At 37.0% G+C, this 27,446-nt stretch overlaps 4 protein-coding genes and 1 pseudogene across 4 annotated transcripts; 3 read left to right on the top strand and 2 right to left on the bottom strand.

Moving 5' to 3' along the window:
* Positions 1-13,589: 13,589 nt before the first annotated feature.
* Positions 13,590-15,095, bottom strand: LOC139871583 (hyoscyamine 6-dioxygenase-like). The gene is made up of 4 exons (XM_071859284.1): positions 14,904-15,095; positions 14,573-14,823; positions 13,944-14,256; positions 13,590-13,850 (listed from the first exon to the last, which is right to left on the bottom strand). The coding sequence occupies exons 1-4, from the start codon at positions 15,093-15,095 to the stop codon at positions 13,590-13,592; spliced, it is 1,017 nt and encodes a 338-aa protein (XP_071715385.1).
* Positions 15,096-17,090: 1,995 nt separating this feature from the next.
* On the top strand, positions 17,091-17,450 carry LOC139870092 (uncharacterized). The gene has a single exon (XM_071857944.1). The coding sequence runs from the start codon at positions 17,091-17,093 to the stop codon at positions 17,448-17,450; it is 360 nt and encodes a 119-aa protein (XP_071714045.1).
* A 15-nt stretch (positions 17,451-17,465) lies between these two features.
* LOC139870091 (uncharacterized) lies at positions 17,466-18,436 on the top strand. Its single transcript, XM_071857943.1, has 2 exons — positions 17,466-17,787; positions 18,114-18,436. Exons 1-2 carry the CDS (start codon positions 17,466-17,468, stop codon positions 18,434-18,436), a joined length of 645 nt encoding a protein of 214 aa, XP_071714044.1.
* A 4,233-nt stretch (positions 18,437-22,669) lies between these two features.
* LOC139870090 (uncharacterized mitochondrial protein AtMg00810-like) lies at positions 22,670-23,275 on the top strand. Its single transcript, XM_071857942.1, has one exon. It carries the CDS (start codon positions 22,670-22,672, stop codon positions 23,273-23,275), a length of 606 nt encoding a protein of 201 aa, XP_071714043.1.
* A 1,759-nt stretch (positions 23,276-25,034) lies between these two features.
* The window catches only part of LOC139871829 (hyoscyamine 6-dioxygenase-like), an 83,443-nt pseudogene continuing 81,031 nt past the window's right edge, over positions 25,035-27,446 (bottom strand).

The raw sequence follows: 27,446 nt of genomic DNA, 5'->3' as shown, positions 1-27,446 counted from the left end.
TAGTGATTTCAAGTTTAAACCTTCGAATAAGATAGCTTTATATGTATGAATCGAATGATGTTATGAACATCATTACTACTCAAGTTTTGTGGATAAACCTACTGGAAAAGAGACAAATGGATCTAGCTTCAAAGGATCTTGGATGGCTTGAAAGTTCTTGAAGTAGAATCATGACACGAAAACAAGTTCAAGTAAGATTTCCACTCGAAATAAGATTGTTATAGTTATAGAAATTGAATCAAAGTTTGAATATGAGTATTACCTTGTATTATAAAGATATCTTACTGTAAATAAGAAAGATTTCTTGAGGTTGGATGATCACTCTATAAGATTGGAAGTAAGCTAGCAAACTTGGAAGTATTCTTGATTTTATGAAACTAGAACTTGTAGAATTTATGAAGAACACTTAGAACTTGAAGATAGAACTTGAGAGAGATCAATTAGATGAAGAAAATTGAAGAATGAAATTATTTCTAGGTGTTTTTGGTCGTTGGTGTATGGATTAGATATAAAGGATATGTAATTTTATTTTCATGTAAATAAGTCATGAATGATTACTCATATTTTTGTAATTTTATGAGATATTTCATGCTAGTTGCCAAATGATGGTTTCCACATGTGTTAGGTGACTCACATGGGCTGCTAAGAGCTTATCATTGGAGTGTATATACCAATAGTACATACATCTAAAATTTGTGTATTGTACGAGTACGAATACGGGTGCATACGAGTAGAATTGTTGATGAAACTGAACGAGGATGTAATTGTAAGCATTTTTGTTAAGTAGAAGTGTTTTGATAAGTGTCTTAAAATCTTTCAAAAGTGTATGAATACATATTAAAACACTACATGTATATACATTTTAACTGAGTCGTTAAGTCATCGTTAGTCGTTACATGTAACTGTTGATTTGAAACCTTTAAGTTAACGATCTTGTTAAATGTTGTTAACTCAATGTTTATTATATCTAATGAGATGTTAAATTATTATATTATCATGATATTATGATATATTAATATATCTTAATATGATATATATACATTTAAATGTCGTTACAACGATAATCGTTACATATATGTCTCGTTTCAAAATCATTAAGTTAGTAGTCTTGTTTTTACATATGTAGTTCATTGTTAATATACTTAATGATATGTTTACTTATCATAATATCATGTTAACTATATATATATATATATATATATATATATATATATATATATATATATATATATATATATATATATATATCCATATATATGTCATCATATAGTTTTTACAAGTTTTTAACGTTCGTGAATCACCGGTCAACTTGGGTGGTCAATTGTCTATATGAAACCTATTTCAATTAATCAAGTCTTAACAAGTTTGATTGCTTAATATGTTGGAAACACTTAATCATGTAAATAACAATTTCATTTAATATATATATATATATATATATATATATATATATATATATATATATATATATATATATATATATATATATATATAAACATGGAAAAGTTCGGGTCACTACAGTACCTACCCGTTAAATAAATTTCGTCCCGAAATTTTAAGCAGTTGGAGGTGTTGACGTATCTTCTGGAAATAAATGCGGGTATTTCTTCTTCATCTGATCTTCTCTTTCCCAGGTGAAATCGGGTCCTCTACGAGCATTCCATCGAACCTTAACAATTGGTATCCTGTTTTGCTTAAGTCTTTTAACCTCACGATCCATTATTTCGACGGGTTCTTCGATGAATTGAAGTTTTTCGTTGATTTGGATTTCATCTAATGGAATAGTGAGATCTTCTTTAGCAAAACATTTCTTCAAATTCGAGACGTGGAAAGTGTTATGTACAGCCGCGAGTTGTTGAGGTAACTCAAGTCGGTAAGCTACTGGTCCGACACGATCAATAATCTTGAATGGTCCAATATACCTTGGATTTAATTTCCCTCGTTTACCAAATCGAACAACGCCTTTCCAAGGTGCCACTTTAAGCATGACCATCTCTCCAATTTCAAATTCTATATCTTTTCTTTTAATGTCAGCGTAGCTCTTTTGTCGACTTTGGCCGGTTTTCAACCGTTGTTGAATTTGGATGATCTTCTCGGTAGTTTCTTGTATTATCTCTGGACCCAGAATATGTCTATCCCCCACTTCACTCCAACAAATCAGAGACTTGCACTTTCTACCATAAAGTGCTTCAAACGGCGCCATCTCAATGCTTGAATGGTAGCTGTTGTTGTAGGAAAATTCTGCTAACGGTAGATGTCGATCCCAACTGTTTCCGAAATCAATAACACATGATCGTAGCATGTCTTCAAGCGTTTGTATCGTCCTTTCGCTCTGCCCATTAGTTTGTGGATGATAGGCAGTACTCATGTCTAGACGAGTTCCTAATGCTTGCTGTAATGTCTGCCAGAATCTTGAAATAAATCTGCCATCCCTATCAGAGATAATAGATATTGGTATTCCATGTCTGGAGACGACTTCCTTCAAATACAGTCGTGCTAGCTTCTCCATCTTGTCATCTTCTCTTATTAGCAGGAAGTGTGCTGATTTGGTGAGACGATCAACTATTACCCAAATAGTATCAAAACCACTTGCAGTCCTTGGCAATTTAGTGATGAAATCCATGGTAATGTTTTCCCATTTCCATTCCGGGATTTTGGGTTGTTGAAGTAGACCTGATGGTTTCTGATGCTCAGCTTTGACCTTAGAACATGTCATACATTCTCCTACGTATTTAGCAACATCGGCTTTCATACCCGGCCACCAAAAATATTTCTTGAGATCCTTGTACATCTTCCCCGTTCCAGGATGTATTGAGTATCTGGTTTTATGAGCTTCTCTAAGTACCATTTCTCTCATATCTCCAAATTTTGGTACCCAAATCCTTTCAGCCCTATACCGGGTTCCGTCTTCCCGAATATTAAGATGCTTCTCCGATCCTTTGGGTATTTCATCCTTTAAATTTCCCTCTTTTAAAACTCCTTGTTGCGCCTCCTTTATTTGAGTAGTAAGGTTATTACGAATCATTATATTCATAGATTTTACTCGAATGGGTTCTCTGTTCTTCCTGCTCAAGGCGTCGGCTACCACATTTGCCTTCTCTGGGTGGTAACGAATCTCAAAGTCGTAATCATTCAACAATTCAATCCACCTACGCTGCCTCATATTCAGTTGTTTCTGATTAAATATGTGTTGAAGACTTTTGTGGTCGGTATATATAATACTTTTGACCCCATATAAGTAGTGCCTCCAAGTCTTTAATGCAAAAACAACCGCGCCTAATTCCAAATCATGCGTCGTATAATTTTGTTCGTGAATCTTCAATTGTCTAGACGCATAAGCAATTACTTTCGTTCGTTGCATTAATACACAACCGAGACCTTGCTTTGAGGCGTCACAATATATCACAAAATCATCATTCCCTTCAGGTAATGACAATATAAGTGTCGTAGTTAACTTTTTCTTCAATAACTGAAACGCTTTCTCTTGTTCATCCTTCCATTCAAATTTCTTCCCTTTATTCGTTAATGCAGTCAATGGTTTTGCTATTCTGGAAAAGTCTTGGATGAACCTTTTGTAGTAACCAGCTAGTCCTAAAAACTGGCGTATGTGTTTCGGAGTTTTCGGGGTTTCCCACTTTTCAACGGTTTCAATCTTTGCTGGATCCACCTGAATACCTTCTTTGTTCACTATGTGATCGAGGAATTGAACTTCTTCCAACTAAAATGCACACTTTGAAAACTTAGCGTACAGTTTTTCTTTCCTTAACAACTCTAGCACTTTTCTCAAGTGTTCTTCGTGCTCTTGATCATTCTTCGAGTAAATAAGTATGTCATCGATGAAAACAATGACAAGCTTGTCAAGATATAGCTCACACACTCGGTTCATGAGGTCCATGAACATAGCTGGTGCTTTAGTCAATCCAAATGGCATAACCATAAACTCGTAATGACCGTAACGCGTCCTAAAAGCAGTCTTTCAAATATCATCCTCCTTCACCCGCATTTGATGATATCCAGAACGTAAATCGATCTTCGAATAAACAGACGAGCCTTGTAGTTGATCAAATAAGTCGTCGATTCTCGGTAGTGGGTAGCGGTTCTTGATGGTAAGTTTGTTCAACTCTCGGTAGTCGATACACAACCTGAATGTACCATCTTTCTTCTTGACAAACAAAATAGGAGCTCCCCATGGTGATGTGCTTGGTCGAATGAAACCACGCTCTAAAAGTTCTTGTAATTGGCTCTGAAGTTCCTTCATTTCGCTAGGTGCGAGTCTGTATGGAGCACGAGCTATTGGTGCAGCTCCCGGTACAAGGTCTATTTGAAATTCAACGGATCGGTGTGGAAGTAGTCCCGGTAATTCTTTCGAAAATACATCGGGAATTCTTTTGCGACGGGAATATCATTGATGTTCTTTTCTTCGGAATTGACTTTCTCGACGTGTGCTAGCACAGCATAGAAACCTTTTCTTATTAGTTTTTGTGCCTTCATGTTACTAATAAGATTTAACTTTGCGTTGCTCTTTTCTCCGTACACCATTAAGGGTTTTCCTTTTTCTCGTATAATGTGAATTGCATTTTTGTAACAAATGATCTCTGCTTTCACTTCTTTCAACCAGTCCATACCGATTATCACATCAAAACTCCCTAACTCTACTGGTATCAAGTCAATCTTAAATGTTTCGCTAACCAGTTTAATTTCTCGATTCCGACATATATTATCTGCTGAAATTAATTTACCATTTGCTAATTCGAGTAAAAATTTACTATCCAAAGGCGTCAATGGGCAACTTAATTTAGCACAAAATTCTCTACTCATATAGCTTCTATCCGCACCCGAATCAAATAAAACATAAGCAGATTTATCGTCAATAAGAAACGTACCCGTAATAAGCTCCGGGTCTTCCTGTGCTTCTGCCGCATTAATATTGAAAACTCTTCCACGGCCCTGCCCATTAGTATTCCCCTAATTTGGGCAATTTCTAATAATGTGGCCCGGTTTTCCACATTTATAACAAACAGCGTTGGTATTACTTGCTCCGACACTATTCGTTTCGGCATTACTTGTTCCGGCATTATTTGCTCCCTTAGTTCTGTTGAACTTTGGTCCGTAGACCTCACACTTTGTAGCGCTATGACCATTTCTTTTACACCTGTTGCAAAATGTCGTGCAAAACCCCTGGTGATTTTCTTCACACCTATGACATGGCTGTTTTTGGTTTTTGTTGCCGTTGTTGTTATTGAGGTTGTTGTTGGGATTGTTATTGTTGTTGAAACGGTTGTTGTAGTTGTTGTTGTTGTTGGGATGTTTGTTGTAGTTATTGTTAGGATTGCGGTTATTATTGCGATTGTTGTTGCGGTTGTTGGGATAGTTGTTGCGATTGTGGTTGTAATTGTTATTGTTGTTGTACTGGTGACTCTTGTCACCATTTTCCTCCCACTCCCTCTTGAGTTGTTTCGTGTTGGCTTCTTCGACCGCCTGCTCTTTAATTCTTCTCTCAATCTGATTTATGAGTTTATGATCCATTCGACTTGCCTTCTGTATAGAAGCGGGCTCTTGTGAACTTACATCTTCTTGAATCCTTACTGGTAACCCTTTTACAAATGCGTCGATCTTCTCTTCTTCATCTTCGAATGCTCCCGGGCACAATAGGCACAACTCTGTGAATCGTCGTTCATATGTGGTAACGTCGAACCCTTGTGTTCGTAACACTCTAAGTTCTGCCTTGAGTTTATTGACTTCGTTTCTAGGACGGTACTGCTCGTTCATCAATTGCTTGAATGCTGACCACGGTAGTGCGTAATCAGCATTTTGTCCTACCTGTTCAAGATAGGTGTTCCACCACGTTAACGCAGTACCTGTGAAGGTATGCGTAGCGTACTTAACTTTGTCCTCTTCAGTACACTTACTTATGGAAAACACCGATTCGACTTTCTCGGTCCACCGTTTCAATCCAATTGGTACTTCGGTTCCATCAAATTCCAAAGGTTTGCAGGCAGTGAATTCTTTGTAGGTGCATCCTACACGATTTCTTGCACCTTTAGCTGCATTTCTAGATTCAGAGTTATTGTTGGTATGTAGCGCAGCCTGTACTGCGGCTATGTTTGCATCAAGAAAGGTACGAAATTCCTCTTCGCTCATATTCATGGTTTGTCGAGTCGTCGGTGCCATTTCCTTTAAAATAGCCAACTGAATTGAGTTAATCATATAGAATATTAAGAGTAGTCAATAGTATTTCGTAGCATAATATGAACTCATTTATAAAAGCTTTTTCTTCATAATAGCATTTTATAAGTTTAAATTCGGGTACTACCTACCCGTTAAGTTCATACTTAGTAGCTAATATACAATTCAACTACTACAATTCCATATGAAAAACTGATTATAATAATATATCACATACAAATATTCTTCAAACTTACAACTTCGCTATATTACATATAACATGAAATACAGTACAGTTTGATACATGACAGTTTTGAAGATAAACCTAGTTAATACGCAAGTTGTTCAACAAAGGAAATAAAGACACGCAATTCATAAGTCCAGAAACAAGTCATGCATTATGGTTTTACTAAGACGACTTCCCATCCTTGGTCTTGTGGAAAATAACCGTTATGACCATTGGCTAGGTAGCATGTTGTAATGTCGTCAAAAGGACGAGGGTTTCGTAATGTCCAACAGCCCCGTAACAATCTAAAAACCTTGTTTCTCACCCCAACTACTGAATCCGTCACTTGTGGGAAGGTTTTATTTAAAAGTTGCAATCTGATGTTCTTTTTCTCACTTTGGTAAGAAGCGAACATCACTAACCCATAAGCATAACATGCTTCTTTATGTTGCATGTTAGAAGCTCTTTCTAATTCACGAAATCCTATGTTGGGATATGTTGAGTCAAAATAGGTTCTTAACCCGTAGCGTAAAATTGCATTTGGGTTCCCCGCATTTAATGCTTTAAAGAAAACACGGTGTAACTTACGGTCTCCCCAATGTGATATACCCCACCTATCAAAGGAATGCCTTTTATAAACTAAGGCATTTTCGGAAAGTCTTTCAAATGTTTGACAAGTTAATTTCGCCATAACTAAATGTGCTGATGAATCCTGACCGACTCTAGACAAGATTTCCTCAATCATATCCTCTGGTAGGCCTTCTAAAATATTCGGTTGTCTACCCTTAACGTCCATTTTGTTTTTATACTGTAAAATAGACAAGGATTAGATTCGTAAAAGATAATTAACAAACAATACAAGCAATTTTTACATAGAACATAAAAGTACAAGCATACTACAATACATATAATAAACAACATGATTACAACCCTCTAATCTGAATCGCTGGTTTCTTCTTCTTCGGACTTGGTTCGTTTTCCTAATTTTCTAGGAATATATGATATTCCTCTAATACGAGTCGTCGTTTTCCACATTGGTTTAGAAAAACCTGGTGGTTTAGAGGTTCCCGGGTTATTGTCACGATATTAAAAATATGGGTGTTGACGGTACATATAAAGTTCATCGGGGTCGGAATCAGATTTCTCTATTTTGATGCCTTTTCCCTTATTATTTTCTTTTGCGTCATTAAATTGGGTCGGGGTAATTTCTATAACATCATCGGAATCCTCATCAGGATCCGTTTAATCGGAAAATTGGTAATTTTCCCAATATTTTGCTTCCTTAGCGGAAACACCATTGACCATTATTAAATTTGGTCCATTGGTTGAGGATTTTCTTTTATTTGACCGGTTTTCTGTGGTTCCTACTATTCCCCCCTCCGGAACCTCTTCTTCTTCCGGTTCCTCTTCTTCTGGTTCCTCTTCTTCCGGTTCCTCTTCTTCCGGTTCTTCGGGAACTTGTGAATCTTGCCAATATATATTCGACTCTTCGTTATTATTAGGTGAGTCAATGGGATTTTTGCTAGAGGTAGACATCTATCACACAATATCAAATATGTTAAGAGATTAATATATCACATAATATTTACATGTTAATAATATATAGTTTCCAACAAAAATGTTAAGCAATCATTTTTAAAGAAAATACGATCGAAGTCCAGACTCACTAATACATCCTAACAAACTCGATAAGACACACTAATGCAAATTTTCTGGTTCTCTAAGACCAACGCTCGGATACCAACTGAAATGTCCCGTTCATATTGATTATAAACGTTCCATATTAATTGATTTCGTCGCGAGGTTTTGACCTCTATATGAGACGTTTTTCAAAGACTGCATTCATTTTTAAAACAACCATAACCTTTATTTTATCGATAAAGGTTTAAAAAACATTACGTAGATTATCAAATAACGATAATCTAAAATATACCGTTTACACACGACCATTACATAAAGGTTTACAATAAGAATATATTACATCAAAAATAAATGCAGTTTTTACATAATATCATACAAGCATGGACTCCAAATCTTGTCCTTATTTTAGTATGCAACAGCGGAAGCTCTTAATAATCACCTGAGAATAAACATGCTTAAAACGTCAACAAAAATGTTGGTGAGTTATAGGTTTAACCTATATATTATCAAATCATAATAATAGACCACAAGATTTCATATTTCAATATACATCCCATACATAGAGATAAAATTCATTCATATGGTGAACACCTGGTAACCGACATTAACAAGATGCATATAAGAATATCTCCTATCATTCCGGGAAATCCTTCGAACATGATAAAAACGAATTCGAAGTACTAAAGCATCCGGTACTTTGGATGGGGTTCGTTAGGCCCAATAGATCTATCTTTAGGATTCGCGTCAATTAGTAGATCAGTTTACTAATTCTTAGGCTACCAAGCAAAAGGGGCATATTCGGCTTCGATCATTCACCCATATAATGTAGTTTCATTTACTTGTGTCTATTTCGTAAAACATTTATAAAACTGCATGTATTCTCATCCCAAAATATTAGATTTTAAAAGTGGGACTATAACTCACTTTCACAGATTTTTACTTCGTCGGGAAGTAAGACTTGGCCACTGGTCGATTCACGAACCTATAACAAATATGTACATATATATCAAAGTATGTTCAAAATATATTTACAACACTTTTAATACATTTTGATGTTTTAAGTTTATTAAGTCAGCTGTCCTCATTAGTAACCTACAACTAGTTGTCCACAGTTAGATGTACAGAAATAAATCGATATATATTATCTTGAATCAATCCACGACCCAGTGTATACACTTCTCAGGCTAGATCACAACTCAAAGTATATATATTTTTGGAATCAACCTCAACCCTGTATAGCTAACTCCAACATTACTGCATATAGAGTGTCTATGGTTGTTCCAAATAATATATATACATGGGTCGATATGATATGTCAAAACATTTGCATACGTGTCTATGGTATCCCAAGATTACATAATATATTAGAATACATGTATAATACAATATAAGTTAGCTAGGATATGATTTGTATAGAATTGTTAATATTTCCCGTAGCTACAAAAATCAAAAAATATCCAATCTTGTTTTACCCATAACTTCTTCATTTTAAATCCGTTTTGAGTGAATCAAATTGCTATGGTTTAATATTGAACTCTATTTTATGAATATAAACAGAAAAAGTATAGGTTTATAGTCGGAAATATAAGTTACAAGTCGTTTTTGTAAGAGGTAGTCATTTCACTCGAAAGAACGACGTCTTGATGACCATTTTGAAAAACATACTTCCACTTTGAGTTTAACCATGATTTTTGGATATAGTTTCATGTTCATAAGAAAAATCATTTTTCCAGAAGAATAACTTTTAAATCAAAGTTTATCATAGTTTTTAATTATCAAACCCAAAACAGCCCGCGATGTTACTACGACGGCGTATGTCCGGTTGTACGGTGTTTTTTCGTGTTTCCAGGTTTTAAATCATTAAGTTAGCATATCATATAGATATAGAACATGTGTTTAGTTGATTTTAAAAGTCAAGTTAGAAGGATTAACTTTTGTTTGCGAACAAGTTTAGAATTAACTAAACTATGTTCTAGTGATTTCAAGTTTAAACCTTCGAATAAGATAGCTTTATATGTATGAATCGAATGATGTTATGAACATCATTACTACCTCAAGTTTTGTGGATAAACCTACTGGAAAAGAGGCAAATGGATCTAGCTTCAAAGGATCTTGGATGGCTTGAAAGTTCTTGAAGTAGAATCATGACACGAAAACAAGTTCAAGTAAGATTTCCACTCGAAATAAGATTGTTATAGTTATAGAAATTGAATCAAAGTTTGAATATGAGTATTACCTTGTATTAGAAAGATATCTTACTGTAAATAAGAAAGATTTCTTGAGGTTGGATGATCACTCTACAAGATTGGAAGTAAGCTAGTAAACTTGGAAGTATTCTTGATTTTATGAAACTAGAACTTGTAGAATTTATGAAGAACACTTAGAACTTGAAGATAGAACTTGAGAGAGATCAATTAGATGAAGAAAATTGAAGAATGAAAGTGTTTGTAGGTATTTTTGGTCGTTGGTTTATGGATTAGATATAAAGGATATGTAATTTTGTTTTCATGTAAATAAGTCATGAATGATTACTCATATTTTTTTAATTTTATGAGATATTTCATGCTAGTTGCCAAATGATGGTTCCCACATATGTTAGGTGACTCACATGGGCTGCTAAGAGCTGATCATTGGAGTGTATATACCAATAGTACATACATCTAAAAGCTGTGTATTGTACGAGTACGAATACGGGTGCATACGAGTAGAATTGTTGATGAAACTGAACGAGGATGTAATTGTAAGCATTTTTGTTAAGTAGAAGTATTTTGATAAGTGTCTTGAAGTCTTTCAAAAGCGTATGAATACATATTAAAACACTACATGTATATACATTTTAACTGAGTCGTTAAGTCATCGTTAGTCGTTACATGTAAAGGTTGATTTGAAACCTTTAAGTTAACGATCTTGTTAAATGTTGTTAACTCAATGTTTATTATATCTAATGAGATGTTAAATTATTATATTATCATGATATTATGATATATTAATATATCTTAATATGATATATATACATTTAAATGTCGTTACAACGATAATCGTTACATATATGTCTCGTTTCAAAATCATTAAGTTAGTAGTCTTGTTTTTACATATGTAGTTCATTGTTAATATACTTAATAATATGTTTACTTATCATAATATCATGTTAACTATATATATATATATATCCATATATATGTCATCATATAGTTTTTACAAGTTTTTAACGTTCGTGAATCACCGGTCAACTTGGGTGGTCAATTGTCTATATGAAACCTATTTCAATTAATCAAGTCTTAACAAGTTTGATTGCTTAACATGTTAGAAACACTTAATCATGTAAATAACAATTTCATTTAATATATATATAAACATTGAAAAGTTCGGGTCACTACAGGTATGAGTTTGGTAACCACGGCAGTTATGGAGCTAGTGGGAGTTAATCGACTAGTGGAGTTTTGGAGATGATTATGAGATGCCATTCTCTAATGTTCTAGAGATTAGTGTGATGATTCCGGGTAACGCTAGGGCTTCAAGTACTTGTCTTAGTCTCTGATGGCAATAAAATTTGCAACTGACCGGTGGTACGAACCAAGTTTCTTCTCGAGTAGCCGCAGTTTTATTTCTTACTCGTACAGTGGGAGCGTACTTGAGATGAGAAGATGGGTTTGTGAAATTCATAGCTATGAGGAGGTCAGTGAACCAGCGAGAAAGCGGAAAGTTAAAAAGGTAGTAGACTTCGAGGTTGTGAATGCGTTCTCATCGGAGCCTTGATGAAGAGTTTAGGAGGGCGTCTGTTGAATTTTCTGATTTTTGAGAAGGAAAATCATAGATAGACGGTGAAATCCTGTACGAGAATGATCAATGATATGTAGGTTCAGGATTGGACATGTGTAGATTGATCAATGAGGTGGTGTTTGTCTCATGAAAGAATCCTATAATTGAAGAGTCGTATACTTCAATTAGTCTTATGGTGTAAGAAGATGATCTTCGTGTTAGAAGATGGTGGTGTAGAAACAGAGATGACCCAAGCTAGTAACTAAGAGATTGGATTATCGCTCAGCAGTGTTTTTGGTGTCGAAAGACTTCACTTGCTCGTGGGTTAACGAGTGAAGTGCGGCGTGATTCGAGTAGTTTACTCGGCGGTATCAAAAGGAGTTGGTAATCGGATAATCTGGAGTTATTGTGGGTGTTGAAGAAACATAGTTGACGGGTTGGCGAAGGTTGTTTATTGTCCTATTCAAGTGGGAGATTGTTGAGTACGAAGTCGATTAAACAAATGAAGAGGAGCTGGCAGGTGAAAGCTCGCGAACGCGAGGAAGCACAGCTTGGAAGCTCGGGATCGCGGGAGGGGGCGGCCAGCAGTTTCTAGATTAAGGAAACTTGTTCCCAAAGTTGTTTCCTTGTTTGTTTTTCCTATAATAGGACACTATGTAACCCATAACTGTGTGCACGAAAAATATAGTGAAAAATCTCTTGTTTGCGCCCCTGGAGTAAATCCTTCTCCATGTCTTGGAGTTAGGATATAACCACGTTAAATCCCTTGTCGTTTATCTTTATCGTTATGCTTTAATTATTCGTTATCATTCGTGAGTAAGTGATTGGTTTAAATCACTTGTCTTGTTGTGGCCTTCCGAATTTTGAACAGTATTATCTAGTTATCTCAATAGCAGGTTTGTATTCTCACTATAAAATAAATTTTATCCCATCATCACTATAAGTACCAGTATTGTAAAAAACTCGATTACTCGCCGATTAATCATCGATTAATCATTTTTAAGAGCAATCCTTTCCTATTTTCCAAAATCCGTTTAATTAATCGGTCAACGTCAATTGATGGGTCAAAATCGAATTTGGTAATCAAACAATCAAAGTCAAATTTGGTCAACATTTTGACCTGTATTTAAAGTAGAAATTTATAGTTTTGAACAAAATGAACAAATTTAAACAGTCACGTTTAAGTTTATGTTAATGTATATGATTTTCTTTTATATTTACACATATAATTTTTGAAATTTAATTGCATAAAGTACAGTCTGATTAATCTCCAATTAATCTCCGAATTGCCGATTAATCCTTTAGAAATCCTGACCGATTAATCCCCGAATAGCTGCAACCTTGACTATAAAACTTCATTGTTTCAGTGTTATCTGTTTATGAGATCAATAATCTCACTATAACACAAATTTTCACACACAAATGTATTCTCCCATCTTCATCATCTTTGGGTTGCAGTTCATCACCTTAATGTAATCTTGATTCACCATGTGTATTTTCATATAATCTTTAACACATCGTTTCATATTTAGTTCTTGTATTAAGTGTGTGTATTTCTGTTTATTTAAAACAGACATCATACTCATTTGTTCTTGTTAATACAAATAATACATGGATTAAATTATACAAATACTTATATTAATATTCCACTCTCGGATCAAACATGGTACACGGACAAGTAAAAACTTGCCGAGGATGAGGTCACCAAGTGACCTTTTTATTAGCTTAGTTTGTCTTATGAGATCATGTTACATATATCTATTATACATATGTTTATGAGCAAGGTCTCTGATATAATCTAGACCCGGTAAGAATCCAGTGCGGTTCCATTTCGAGGAATTGGTTTGCGAATGAAGTCCAAGTAATTGGCTATGAACTCATTGTACTTGAATGATTTGAAAATTTGGGGACTACTTGAACTAACAAGCTCTTTAGCAGGTTCTACAACAATCGGAAGATTGGAATTAGGTCCCATAAATGTAACAATCGATGTTCGAGCAGCAATTGAATTCAAGACCCCACGATGTTCTGCACTTTTCAGCTTTCCGTTACTTATTATCTACCAGAAAATTAACCAAAACATTGATCAGAATCCTATATGTTTTTTTCTTCTTATTTTAAAGCATTGAAAATGAGTTATAATAGGTGAGACCTGAAGTTGGTAGCCAAGGTTTACTACAAAAGCATTTGGAATGGGGTCAATACCCATCCATACGCCATCCTTTTGTATTTGTAGCCCATATTGATCTTGTTGAAGGAAGGTTATGAGGTTAGGGTCAGTATGACCACCTATGCCCATGGCTAAACTTGGGTCAGGGCATGGTGGGTAGTGGTTAACCGCCATCGATTGATCTTGACTCACTTCGTTAAAGTACCCTTTGCTAAGTCCAAGTCCTTCAGCAATCAAATCCAAAATATTGAATCCCATTTTTCGAACTTCGGCCGCATATCTCCCAACCTCGTCCCTGAATAATTGTTAATGTAGTAAATAGTGTACGAAAATACTATTATTACTCAAATACACCAATGCGCTCTTTGTTTTTAATGATGTTTTTGTTTTAAGATTTGTAAACCACATACGTAAAGAAAATGTGGTCCGAAGATCTATAACATGAACAAAAATTGTAAGCACAGTGAGAAGCATATTTTTAAATATGCAGACTAGCTGACAAAAGACAAAAGACATTATTTATCTTTTCTCTTCAGAAAATAAACAAGTCTGCAGTAAAAACATTTGCAGACAAAAAAACATAAGACCTAAAAACATTATTCGTACATTACCTGTATCTAGCTGGTTTGTCTGGCCACGATGGTGCGTGTTCTTCTAACGGATGACACCCGTGTTTCAGAGTGTCTTTCCAGTAATGAACATCCTCCTTCGCGTAATTCAAACCACTCGTATAAAGTGTACACCCTTTACCGAATTTTTCAGAATAAACACCTAATTTTTCCTCAACAGGCAGGTTAAAAAACTCTTCGTACAAAACTCTCATGTCAGCCATCATCTTATCCGAAACTCCATGATTAATCACCTGTAAATCAAATAATAATCTTCACGTAAGCCTTGAAAACATGAGTTTATTAAACGGAAGGGATGTAGGGTGAAAAATACCTGAAATAGACCAAATTCTTTACAAGCGTTTATAATTTGTTGTACGACCTCGGATCGATCACCTTGAAGATTGATTACTGGAATCTCGTTGCAAACTTTTATGAATTCACCGGCTCTTCGTTCAGGTGGCATTACGTAATCTTGAGGAACAGATTGAACTCCATTAGACCAAGTAGACACCAGTAAAGCCATGGTCAACTTCAATCAATCAACTTGTGTTGAAACTAGGATTAAGAAATGGATTTTATAGGAAAATATATCTACATATTCGAGTTTGAAATTAACGATTAGACAGTGAAGGGATGCAATCGGGCAAGAAATTGAAATATTTGGAATCTAACTAAGAAGAAGAAGACATACGGACCATGTTAGAAAATGTCACCTTTAACAATGTTTGGAGGTTAAACCAAATAAGAAGCTTCTTTATCTTATACGGAGTAGAATGGTACAACAATGTAACAAGAAAACATGATGACATCAGGAATGACTAATTGGAACAACTAGTCGACAACACAAGTGGTGAATATGTTTTACGAGTAGAATTTAGAACGTAAATTACTAGCTAGATGCTTAACAGGAAAGTAATTAATGGATTAATTACTTGGTATATTACATATTATTCAAGAGATTTGAAAGCTAAAACACTCAAATCATATATGGATATCATTAGTCTATTAAGCTCGATATCAATAGCATTCATGATTACAATATTCAGAGGAGGAGTTTGAACAATTGTTTTTCCTTTTTATGGGCTACTATATCGAGAATACTAAATGATGTTAGTAAATAATATTAATCTTTTTTATGATGGTGATATCCCCGAGAAAAAAGTGCATGTCTAGGATTTGTGACTCTTAATTTTAGGTAAGAATTAAAAATGAAATTTGTAGACCTTTGAGTTACGAATATTTAAGCTATTAAATCCACTAAATCCGAGGATTGAAAGAGATATAACCAAAACAGTGTCAACTCGTAATTTTTGCGAGCCTTCACTATTTTAGTCATATCTTCTTCATAAGAAAGCTCCGCCCTTGACAACATTTGAGAATATATATTTCAAATTATATAAAAACTAGAGAACATCCCAAGAATACACGAAGGTGGTTCGGTGGTGGTCCGGTGGTGGTTCGGTAGTCCGTTAGCCCATTGGCGATGGCCCGATAGTGGTACGGGGGTGGTCTGTGGGCAGTCCGATGGTGTTCTGGTGTTGCGGTGGTGATCCAGGGGTGGTCCGTCGGTCCGAAGGTGGTCCGGTAACAAATTTATTAATCAATGATCGATTGGTATGAGCATAAACACAATTATTGCATCATTATGACATTGTTATATCATGATGACATAAGTACGACTTTTTTTAAGAGGAGGAGTACATAGTAAAGATTGATCAATGGAAGATATTGATCAATATTTGATCGTATCTTATAAACCTGGATTAATGATTCGGTGTCCTTTGTATTCTAAGTATATATAAAACTTCAGAAAACCTTTCGATTTGAGAGGTCCATATTAAGGGACACCAGTTCCGATAATTGATTTTGTAGCTTTTATAATGGTTTCAAACCACAAAGAAACATTGGTCTAGCGGTATGGAAGAACCCTTCAACCATTAGGTTGTGGGTTCGAGACTAGAGATAGATATTTGTATATATTCAGGTGAAATATGTATAAGGTGTGTAAGTTTGCTTTCAAAGAGAAAAAAAAAAACAGTGGTTTTAGGACCAGAGTGATGAAACTCACATTCGTCGTTTGATCTTTCCTTGAGTTTGTCACTACTCTATGTTCCGCACTTGTTATCTAGACTAATACAGTTAATCTCACAATTGTAATTCAAGTAACTACATCAAGAAGGAATCTAGCATAAGAAGGGTCTGTTAGCCGATATATATTCCCGGTCTGCGAGCCCGCTAGCCTAGCTATGCTTTCATTATTGGGCCTGCGTGCCTTATGTTTATGTTATGGGCATGCGTGCCTTGCTAGGGTTATGTGTAGGTTCTATTTATACATTGCATATGTACAGGCATAATCAAGATACATATTACAATCATAATACACGTTAATATGGTATCACGCCTCAAAATATCGATCCTCAAACCCTAACCACAGCCGCTGCTTCTCCTCTCTTCTTTACGTCCCCCCTTCATCTTCTTCGTTTACAACAAACAAACCCTACACAATCCCTCCTAGTCAATGGCCCCTACAATCAAATACGATAAGCTATATGCCGTCACCTCTGTCACACACCTCATCCCCATAAAACTTGATCTCGCTAAACTAAACTACACCCATTGGAGCACCCTTTTCTCCAATCATTGTGCCGCGTTTAACGTTCTCGATCTGCTCGAACACATATCCACATCTGAACCTCTTGATGAAAAAGCTAAGAAGGCGGACGCTGTTGTGCTTGGCTGGATCTATCTCACCATCTCTGAATCTCTGTTGGAACGATTACTAAACATACAACCCAAGTCATCTAATGCCGCTTGGGAATTCTTGAAGCGAATTTTTCAGGACAATAAACGATCCCGTACCGTCGAACTTATGGCTTAACTCAGGAACTTGAACATGGGGGATCTCACCGTCGAACAATATTTTCGAAAAGTAGATTCCATTGCAGCGATGTTAACCAATCTCGGTTCCACTATCGCAAGTGACGAATTAGTCACCTATGCGATCAACGGGCTCAACGATCGTTATCCACACGCCACACATATTATTCTTCACAACAAGGAGTTTCCGGACCTCGATACTGTCCGTTCCATGATAACTCTCGAAGAAATGCAACTCAAACGCAAAACCGGGATGACAGAAACACATGGGGCTCCATCGGCACCCACGGCTTTAATCACACAAAACCCACCACCACAAACTACCTCGGTTCGTCAAGGTTCATCGCAACAAACATGCCGCAACTTCTTGCGTGGGAATTGTAGGTTTGGTGCTTCATGTCGTTACCTTCACCATGGCAATCGCACATGTGCTTCAGGATCTAATAACTATCGAACACAAGGCACTTCTCAAGCCCATATGTTGGAAATCATAGCAGCACAACAGAAAATAATAGCCCAACATGTTAATTCCAGGTCCACTAGTACTTACGGCCCAAGTTCAGCAACTAACAATAACAGGAACCGATCAGTGGCCCAGTCCGCAAGCCCACCTGGATTCAATACTTATGATAAACATTCTGTTTTTAATGGCCCACTGCAACAGGCCCATACTGTCAGTCGCATGCTTCTGTTTACAATCCTGGACTAGCTCAGCCCAACACAGGCTCGGTCCTTGGGCCCTATCCACACACATCTACTCTTGAACAGGAAACTACTTTACCAAATGCTTTCAGCACCATGACCCTTCAGGATTTTGGTAATGCCGGCTGGCACATGGACTTAACTTCTAGCATTAACAGTCTAAGTACTATATTTAATCATTGCATGTACCCATCTGTAGCTGTTGGTAACGGGAACACCATTCCGGTCATCAACACAGGCCATAGCATGTTGCCCAACATTCACCGACCCCTACCACCTCAATAATATACTCGTTACCACTGATATTATTAAAAACCTTGTTTTTATTCGTCAATTTACTCGTGATAATAAAGTTTCTGTCTGTTTTGATGAGTTTGGTTTTTTTTCGAAGGATTATCTGACTCGCTGCCTGCTCCTCCGATGTGACAGCACTAGAAATCTATACCCCATCACCACTCAACAATCAACTTCGGCTCAACATGCACTCATCACCACTCCCACTACACGGCACTGTAACGACCCAACCCGTTATCCAACCAAATACGCAAGAATAAATTTTTATTTTATACAGTTAGGGTGCGCGGCGTGCAACCCTCTTTGTGCGCGGCGCGCACAGAGCCTGATCAGTTCTGTCCGGATTTTCCATTTTTCGTTTAATGATCTACCACTTCCCGACACCTTTAGACGAAACGGTTTTCACAACACATTATACTAAGTAAAACTCACACGTTTTCATAATAAAACAAGTTTTACGACACCGGGCCCACATCGGCTGTTTTACGACTTTCGTACAAAATACAAGTTTTCGACCACATGATTTTAACACAAAATAAAGACCGAGCATGGTGATTGGGGATACGCTACCCAATCCTAATCAATCCATAAGCACGTCTTCTAAGCAACTACGCGAGTCCACTAGTTCCCACGCTTACTAGAGCCACCGCATCCATGCAAATCTATAAAAATGTAAACAACGAGAGGGTAAGCTAAAGCTTAGTGAGTGAGAATATACTACATACATATATATGCATAAAATGGACACGCCACACAAATAATCAAATAACACATACCGGAGCATCCAAGCATAAAGGCAAGCTAATCTAAGCATACCGTACGTACACTAAGCAACAAGCTAATAACATCCACAATAAAGTAAGTTCACCAACGACGATGTGAACAACGCCAAATAAGCTACACCCGGAGGGTTAGCTACATCACAAAAATACGTTAATATATATATACATCAATATATAAACGCCCAAGGTTAACCCCTTAACCCAATACTGAAAACCAAATACCACAATGAAGATTGGCCGAACTACACGAGCCTTAGTAAATCAGCATCCACACGAAACTACTATCTTCATTACCACAATAACATCGAGGTTGGTCGAAATACACGAACCTTAGTGAATCCGCAACCACACGAGATCACTACCTCAATAAGATGACCGAACTACACACGTCATCGTGAATCCGCATCCACACGTGACCCACTTCTCCAACTCAATATCAACCCTTCGCCATTGGGGTTATACAAATCCACATCACAATACATGTGATAACGTACACACAAGTGTACACCTCGCCAAAGGTGGTCAACCAAACCGCACAACCGTGCCAATTGGACCTATACACAAGTCCATCAAATCCACCTATGCGTGAAGTGAGCTCTATAACCGAGGACCACTTCACCCGACCCGCACCCATCCTACACATACATATGCACATAGGATATTAACACTCACCTTGTCACCTTGATGAATGCTACCGAATAATCCGCAACTCGCCGATGGAATGTACCTATTCCATTTTCACAAATACAATAACACACTTAGAGTGGATTTATAAACCAACTCAATTCGACACTTAGTGCAAATTCGACCAATTGTACTTACAAACACAAATCGCGCCCAAACTAACCAATAATCACTAACACTAGTGACAATGGTCCTAATATGCCAATTTAACCCAATCATAAGTGTTAAACACTTAAAATTCTCAAAATCACCCATAAACTCTAATTTTGACTCATTTCAAAATTAGTCTTTCAAACACTCTAAATGGGTTCCAACACTTCCATAATTACTAAACCTAGTGATTAAATCCAATTACAAGTTCTAATCATGGCCAATTTGTTCACCAACCCAAAACTCACCAACAACAACCAATAACCCGATTACTAGCATCAATAAACTCACTTCAAGAGTTTAAATGGGTTTCTCTACAAATCAAGTTCAAACCCTAACTTTGAATATCAAATCAAACAATGAAATTCGGGATTAGAACTTACCACAACAACCAAAACGTAGCTAGGAACGAGGTGAACAACTTTAACACTCGGGCTTTTGATCAATTCGAGCTTCTTCTTCACCAAAACCCCAGTTCTCTCTCTAGAACTCTCCATCTCTCTCTTAGATAGTTGAGAGTGTTTGTGGATGTGAAATATGATCCAAAAGTGGATCCAAACCAGCTGATATAGCCTGAGATCCAGCCTCAAGTGAAAAGACCAAAAATCTCTTCATTAAACCCACAAATAGAAAAAGCAGAATTCTGTCGCTGGCATAGTGCGCGGCGCGCTCACCTTATGGTGCGCGGCGCGCACAACAGTCTGAGCAGATTCTGAGCTTTTAATTTACACCACGCTTCACCCACTAAACGTACATTATTATAACTCTATGTACCATAAATATTTGGGTGTTACAGGCACCAACGTCTTGGACACCCTAACATAGATTCTTTTCGTCGTCTTATTTCAAATAATTATATTGCATGTAAGAATACGAAGCCTCCCAAGTTTTGTCATGCATGCCAACTTGGCAAACACGTGCGGCTTCCATTCAGTAATTCTACTTCTCATTTTACTTCTGCTTTTGATATTATTCATTCAGACTTATGGACTTTACCTGTTTTAAATCTTAGCGGTTTTAAATATTATGCTATCTTCTTAGAACATTTCTCACACTATTTATGGGTTTTTCCATTGCGTAACAAATCAGAAGTGTTTAATATATTTGTACAATTTCGTGCCTTTGTTAAAACAAAATTCAAAACCGAAATTAAAGCCTTTCAATGTGACCAAGGGGGAATTCGACAACACACCGTTACACCAACTTTTCAGAAAAAATGGTATCCAACTCCGTCTATCTTGCACACAAACCTCCCAACAAAACGGAAAGTCCGAACGAATGATCCGCACCATAAATAATATCATACGCACCCTTCTCTTCCAAGCAAACCTTCCTCCAACCTATTGGACCGAAGCTCTACACATGGCCGCCTACCTTCTTAATCTCCTCCCATCTTCCGCCATCAACTATGCCATTCCCCATACACGCCTATATAACAACCCACCAAACTACTTCACCTTACGCGTCTTTGGTTGCCTTTGTTACCCACACCTTAACACCACCAACAAACTCGCTCCTCGCTCTACACCTTGTATCTTCCTTGGGTATCCGACCAATCATCGAGGCTAACGATGTCTCGACCTCTCAACCAATAAAATCATCCTCTCTCGCCACGTCACTTTTCATGAGAACATATTCCCGTACGGCACTTCCCTAGCTTCCCCCACCTCCACCACCTCCACAAATCCGACCTCATACGACTTTCTCGATCCACCACCCAACTCAATCTCACGTAGCTTCGCCAACAATACTCCGCAACCATCACCACCTCCTACACCGCAACCTTCACCGCCACCATCACCTCCATCTCCGCCACCAGCCCCACAACCGCAACCACACCCCGCACCATCCAACACTACTTCCGTTCACCCCATGATCACCCGACACCGTCGGTACCACCTAACCTGTCCAACGCCTAAATCTTCATGTATCAACCACTTCCCTGATTCCCACATCCTATACTCAAGCCTTTAAAGACCCCAATTGGCAACATGCTATGACCGAAGAGTATAATGCTTTGATTAATAATAGTACTTGGACCCTTGTGCCCCGCCCATCGGACACGAACATAGTTCGCTCCATGTGGCTTTTTATGCACAAGTTTAATGCAGATGGAACCCTGAGCAGGTATAAGGCTCGTCTTGTCGCCAATGGTCGCAGTCAACAGGTTGGTATCGACTGCGATGAGACTTTTAGCCCGGTCATCAAACCGGCCACTATCCGGACTTTACTTAGCCTTGGGATTTCTCGACACTGGCCCATTCATCAGCTAGATGTCAAGAATGCATTTTTGTATGGCCACCTTTCAGAGACAGTATACATGCATCAACCACCCGGATTCCGTGACCCAGCTCGACCAGATCATGTGTGCCTCCTTCAGAAATCCCTATACGGTTTGAAGCAGGCCCCACGTGCCTGGTACCAGCGTTTCGCAACCTATGCCCAGAGCGTCGGTTTTCAGTAAAGTCGGTACGACACCTCTCTATTTATCTATCATAAGGGGTGCAACACCGCCTATCTTATATTATATGTGGACGATATTATCCTTACCGCCTCTTCATCAGCCCTACTTCAGCAGATTATTTCCTCACTTCATCAAGTGTTCTCTATGACCGACCTCGGGCCCCTCAATTACTTTCTGGGTATCTCCGTGACACGCAACAACTCCGGGATGTTCTTATCTCAAAAGAAATATGCTACAGAGATCATCGAGCGTGCCGATATGACAGGATGTCACCCCAGCCGCACACATGTCGAGACATCTTCTAAGCTCAGTTCTTCTGGTCCACCAGTCGCAGATCCGACCCTCTATCGTAGTCTAGCCGGAGCCCTGCAGTACCTTACTTTCACGAGACCAGACATTGCCTACGGTGTACAACAGATATGTCTTTTCATGCACGACCCTCGGGAACAGCATTTTTCTGCGCTTAAGCGAATTATTCGGTATATTCAGGGTACCCTAGACCACGGGCTACAGTTGTTTTCGTCCTCCACCACATCTTTGACAACTTACTCTGACGCGGATTGGGCAGTATGCCCCACTACACGTCGTTCCACATTCGGTTATTGTGTTTTCTTGGGAGATAACCTTCTTTCATGGTCCTCCAAGCGACAGCTAACACCATCTCGCTCTAGTGCCGAAGCGGAATACCGCGGTGTTGCTAACGCTGTTGCCGAAACATGCTGGCTGCGCAATCTTTTACGCGAACTTTAGTGCCCGTTATTCTCTGCTACCATCGTCTACTGCGATAACGTCAGTGCCATGTACATGTCCGGTAACCCAGTTCAGCATCAGCGTACGAAACACATTGAGATTGACATTCACTTTGTTCGGGACCTTTTCACCAAAGGCCATGTTCATGTCCTACACGTACCATCGAGATATCAGTTCGCAGACATTTTCACCAAGGGCCTTCCAACCGCCCTGTTTGATGAGTTTCGTTCCAGTTTGAGCGCTCGTTCTACTGCCGCTCCAACTGTGGGGGGATGTTAACCGATATATGTTCCGTGCCTGCGAGCCCACTAGCCTAGCTATGCTTTCATTATTGGGACTGCGTGCCTTAAGTTTATGTTATGGGCTTGCGTGCTTTGCTAGGGTTATGTGTAGGTTCTATTTATACATTGCATATGTACTGGCATAATCAAGATACATATTACAATCATAATACACTTTAACAGGGTCACCCAACTAGTAACATGTTTAATCTTTTCTGTAGACGATACGGTAACTACTTTAAACCTAAATAGATCATATGATAATAATTTGAAATGAAAGATTTTGTAAAACTATCTCGAGTTAATTTTTTAAGTTCTCATATTTAAACAAAGAAACTTCATTTTACAAAAGAAATGTATCCTTGTCTTGAAGTGTGAAGAGTTTGATCCAAAAAAAGAAGAGAATTCAATTGCTAAAGAGTCTTTCATATAGGAAGAAAGTTTTCCCGCATAGGGAGCTGGCTTCCGTATATGGAGAAAAGTCTCTCGCATCGGAAGATCGGTCTAACGGGTTGAAATTGGTTTTGGACTAGGACACCTCGTTTGGTTCCGATTCATATCACACCTCGTTTAGCACTATAAATATACTCATATGTAACATGTAATTGTGTGCATGACATTTATTTGCGCCCATGGAGTAAATTCCCTTCTCCGTGTTTGGAGTTGGGATATAATCGCGTTAAATCCCGCGTCGTTTATCTTTATTTTTATCATTATGCTTTAATTATTTGTTTTTCGTTGTGGGTTTGTGATCGTGGCAGATCATGTTTCTTGGTTGGGATCCTCGCAAATTCCTAACACCTTGATCTATTTGTCTAAATATCGATGATCGATTACAAACAAACCAACTGAACCCCTATGATTCCGTATCAGAAAATGTATGTGAAAGACGGAGATGAAAAGTTGATTTACCTTGATCACACTCTTCCATATATATATCTTAATCAATACGTGTAAGTAGTAAATTATCGACAAGAAACATGGGTTGATGCAACTGATTATCATTCATAGCGTTGATTATATGAATCATTTAGTTAGCGATATCATTATTCGAATTAACGATGAACATCAAATTAAACATAAACATGTTACCCTCAATACACATTTGACAAATAAACAATGAAATTATAGCGTCCACTGCGGCGCGCAATAACAACCACCTCAGTTCACTCAAATCATACATATATGGTACGTACACGTACAACTAAAAACTTGCCAACAATGAAGTCATGAGGCCCCTGTTTATTAGAGTAGCTTGTCTTAAGCGTTCATGTTAGGGGGATGATTCTCACACACACTTTTTTGATCCTCACACACCAATTGAGTATTATTAGAAGAGTAAAAGGTTAAAATAGGTGTGTGTGAGGATCAAAAAAGTGTGTGTGAGAATCATCCCCCTTCATGTTACGTATATTATTATTTATTATAATTATTATATAATCGTAGCATAATATATAAAAGTTTAGGTCTCCGATCAGCTAGACCCGGTACGCATCCAGTGGGGTTCCTTTTCTGGGTATTGGTTTGCTTGCGAAAGCAAAGCAACTGGCTACGAACTCGTTGTATTTAACTGATTTGAATATTTGGGTACTACTTGAACTAACAAGCTCTTTTGCAGGTTCCACCACAACTGGAAGACTTGGATCCGGACCCATAAATGTAACGATCGATGTTCGAGCAATACTTGAATTCAAGACCCCACGATGTTCCGCACTTTTCAACATTCCATTACTTATAATCTACCAGAAAATTAACCAAAACATTGATAATTTTAGACTAGTTATATTTTATGGACCTTCCTAACCCATGTCCCATCTAGTAATGGACTCAGCTTGCCCACCTTATAAAGGTAATAATAGATGGGACATGGACAATATAAAGGCAATAAACCTACAAATATAAGGTGGGTTGAATCCAATACTAGATGCAACGGGCTAACAAGGTCCATAAATATAACTAGTCTAACAGATAAGAATCCTATATGCGTTACTATGATATTTAACTGACATAAACCACTACGCTCTATTCATGTATGGTTTAATTAATATTCATTCCTCCCAAATTTGACTTATTGTTCACAAATAACCGTCTAATTTATTACCTTTATATATGTTGGAAAATCGTGTGTACTTTTACCAATTCAGATTAACGCAGCGGATAGTTAAAATAATAATCTTTTAATATTTCATAAAATATTTACAAGATTAAATATTCATATATTTAATGAAACATGCACACGATTAATTTATCTCAATGAGATCCAGTTAGAGCACTAACAATTGTCAAAATATGTAATTCACAAAGTGAGTAAACGATATACCTTTCTTGAAGAAACTGATTGAAGGAGAGAAACCTACGATCAAAAATATGACCGTCTCTTAGGATAGTCCACACTACACTTCAAACGACCGTCAATGGATGCTAGTCCAAATCCAAGTAACTTATTATAATAATCAAATTATTATAATAAAACAATATATAATACTCCGTATAACTCTTGTTTGCAAGAACACTTAAGCATCTCTTCATGCTAATTAATTTCAAGAATTAAAGAGCCAAGGATGAGATAAAAAGGGTTCATTTGATTTGCGATGTATGTGTTTCCTTTTCTTTTTGTCTGACTTACTCTTCCAAAAACCAATCAATGCTTATATTTATAATATATGTGTAAAAGTAAACATTGAATTGTGAAGTCCGTGAAACAAAACGCGTACAAAGTTATTTTGTTTCTATCTATATTTAGATTCCCAAAATCTATATTTCGTTTGATTTTATTTTAAAAAGTCGTATTTCTCAAATAATTTAGGGGTATGTTATGTAACTTATAATTTCTATCATGTCGCTTTCATGTGAATAGTAAATTAATTAATTTCGTTTCATTTACTATTCATATAAATAGTAAATGAATTAATTTCGATTTACTATTTTGTTACTTGAGTAATATATATACATCATATATATATATATATTTTATTTGATGTCTCGGTGTATATGTGTGTGACCTCAAAGCCTCAAATGAAGTTGGTCATATAGTTATATGTTGTACCTTGCACATTAATCCTACAGACTCTCACTTGTGCATGGCACAACACTAAGTAACTATACAAACAATAGTAAGCGTCTAGCAACACGTCATTGTCCCCAAATTCATGTGAGGGTAGTTTCTCGAAACTGTTTATGATAAGTTTTAAATGTCATTCGTCCTTTTGTTTCAGATACTTTAGTTAAACTTGAGATATGGATCATCGGTCATTCTCATTTGTTTAACAATTTTGTTTCTCGATCTTAGAACTGAATTAGATCACTAAATTAATTAAGTATCATCTTAATTAAGTCTGGGTGCGGCCACACAAATATCTTATTCATTCATCGAGGAGCTCAAAAAGTATCTAACTCCAAACATTTTAGAGGAACAAATTCTATATTGCATACACGTGTCTATCACGAGCTTTACATTATACCCAATAATGGCCTTTATAACAGCCTTATTCAGGACAGCGTTTAACTATATCAAAGTACAATGCTACACTCATCAAGACGGGCGTGCATCTCAAGTCTAAGGACACAAAGACATAATCACTAAAAGATTCACTACTGACTATGATCCATGTAGTGACATCTCATGGTTGGGTCATTCCAATATTCATCATCAATGAATACATATGAATTTTGGTCTCAACAAGTTAACTATTCATCATCAATGAATATAACCAAAATTTCACATTAATCTTAATTCATGTTATTCCCATAACATGACCGATTATGGAGATTTTGAATAATCAACAATTATTCATGGATTAAACATGCTAATATAGAACACAGTGATATAAATGAAAATGATCATACCAACTATAATACAAAACTGCTTAATGTTCCAAAAATATCCAGAT

The sequence above is a fragment of the Rutidosis leptorrhynchoides genome, chromosome 10 (genome assembly GCF_046630445.1).
Source record: "Rutidosis leptorrhynchoides isolate AG116_Rl617_1_P2 chromosome 10, CSIRO_AGI_Rlap_v1, whole genome shotgun sequence".
Classification (NCBI taxonomy): domain Eukaryota; kingdom Viridiplantae; phylum Streptophyta; class Magnoliopsida; order Asterales; family Asteraceae; genus Rutidosis; species Rutidosis leptorrhynchoides.
This window is presented reverse-complemented; position numbering and strand designations above follow the sequence as displayed.

Bases quoted from the DNA above. Each gene is read 5' to 3' on its own strand.
- LOC139870091 (XM_071857943.1), top strand. From the start codon at position 17,466: ATGGGGGATCTCACCGTCGAACAATATTTTCGAAAAGTAGATTCCATT. The intron at 17,788-18,113 runs GTTCATCGCAAC...CCACTGCAACAG, and splicing joins AACTACCTCGGTTCGTCAAG to GCCCATACTGTCAGTCGCAT.
- LOC139870090 (XM_071857942.1), top strand. From the start codon at position 22,670: ATGACCGACCTCGGGCCCCTCAATTACTTTCTGGGTATCTCCGTGACA.
- LOC139871583 (XM_071859284.1), bottom strand. From the start codon at position 15,095: ATGGCTTTACTGGTGTCTACTTGGTCTAATGGAGTTCAATCTGTTCCT. The intron at 14,824-14,903 runs GTATTTTTCACC...TTTGATTTACAG, and splicing joins AAGAATTTGGTCTATTTCAG to GTGATTAATCATGGAGTTTC. The intron at 13,851-13,943 runs GTCTCACCTATT...ATTTTCTGGTAG, and splicing joins ACCTTGGCTACCAACTTCAG to ATAATAAGTAACGGAAAGCT.
- LOC139870092 (XM_071857944.1), top strand. From the start codon at position 17,091: ATGGCCCCTACAATCAAATACGATAAGCTATATGCCGTCACCTCTGTC.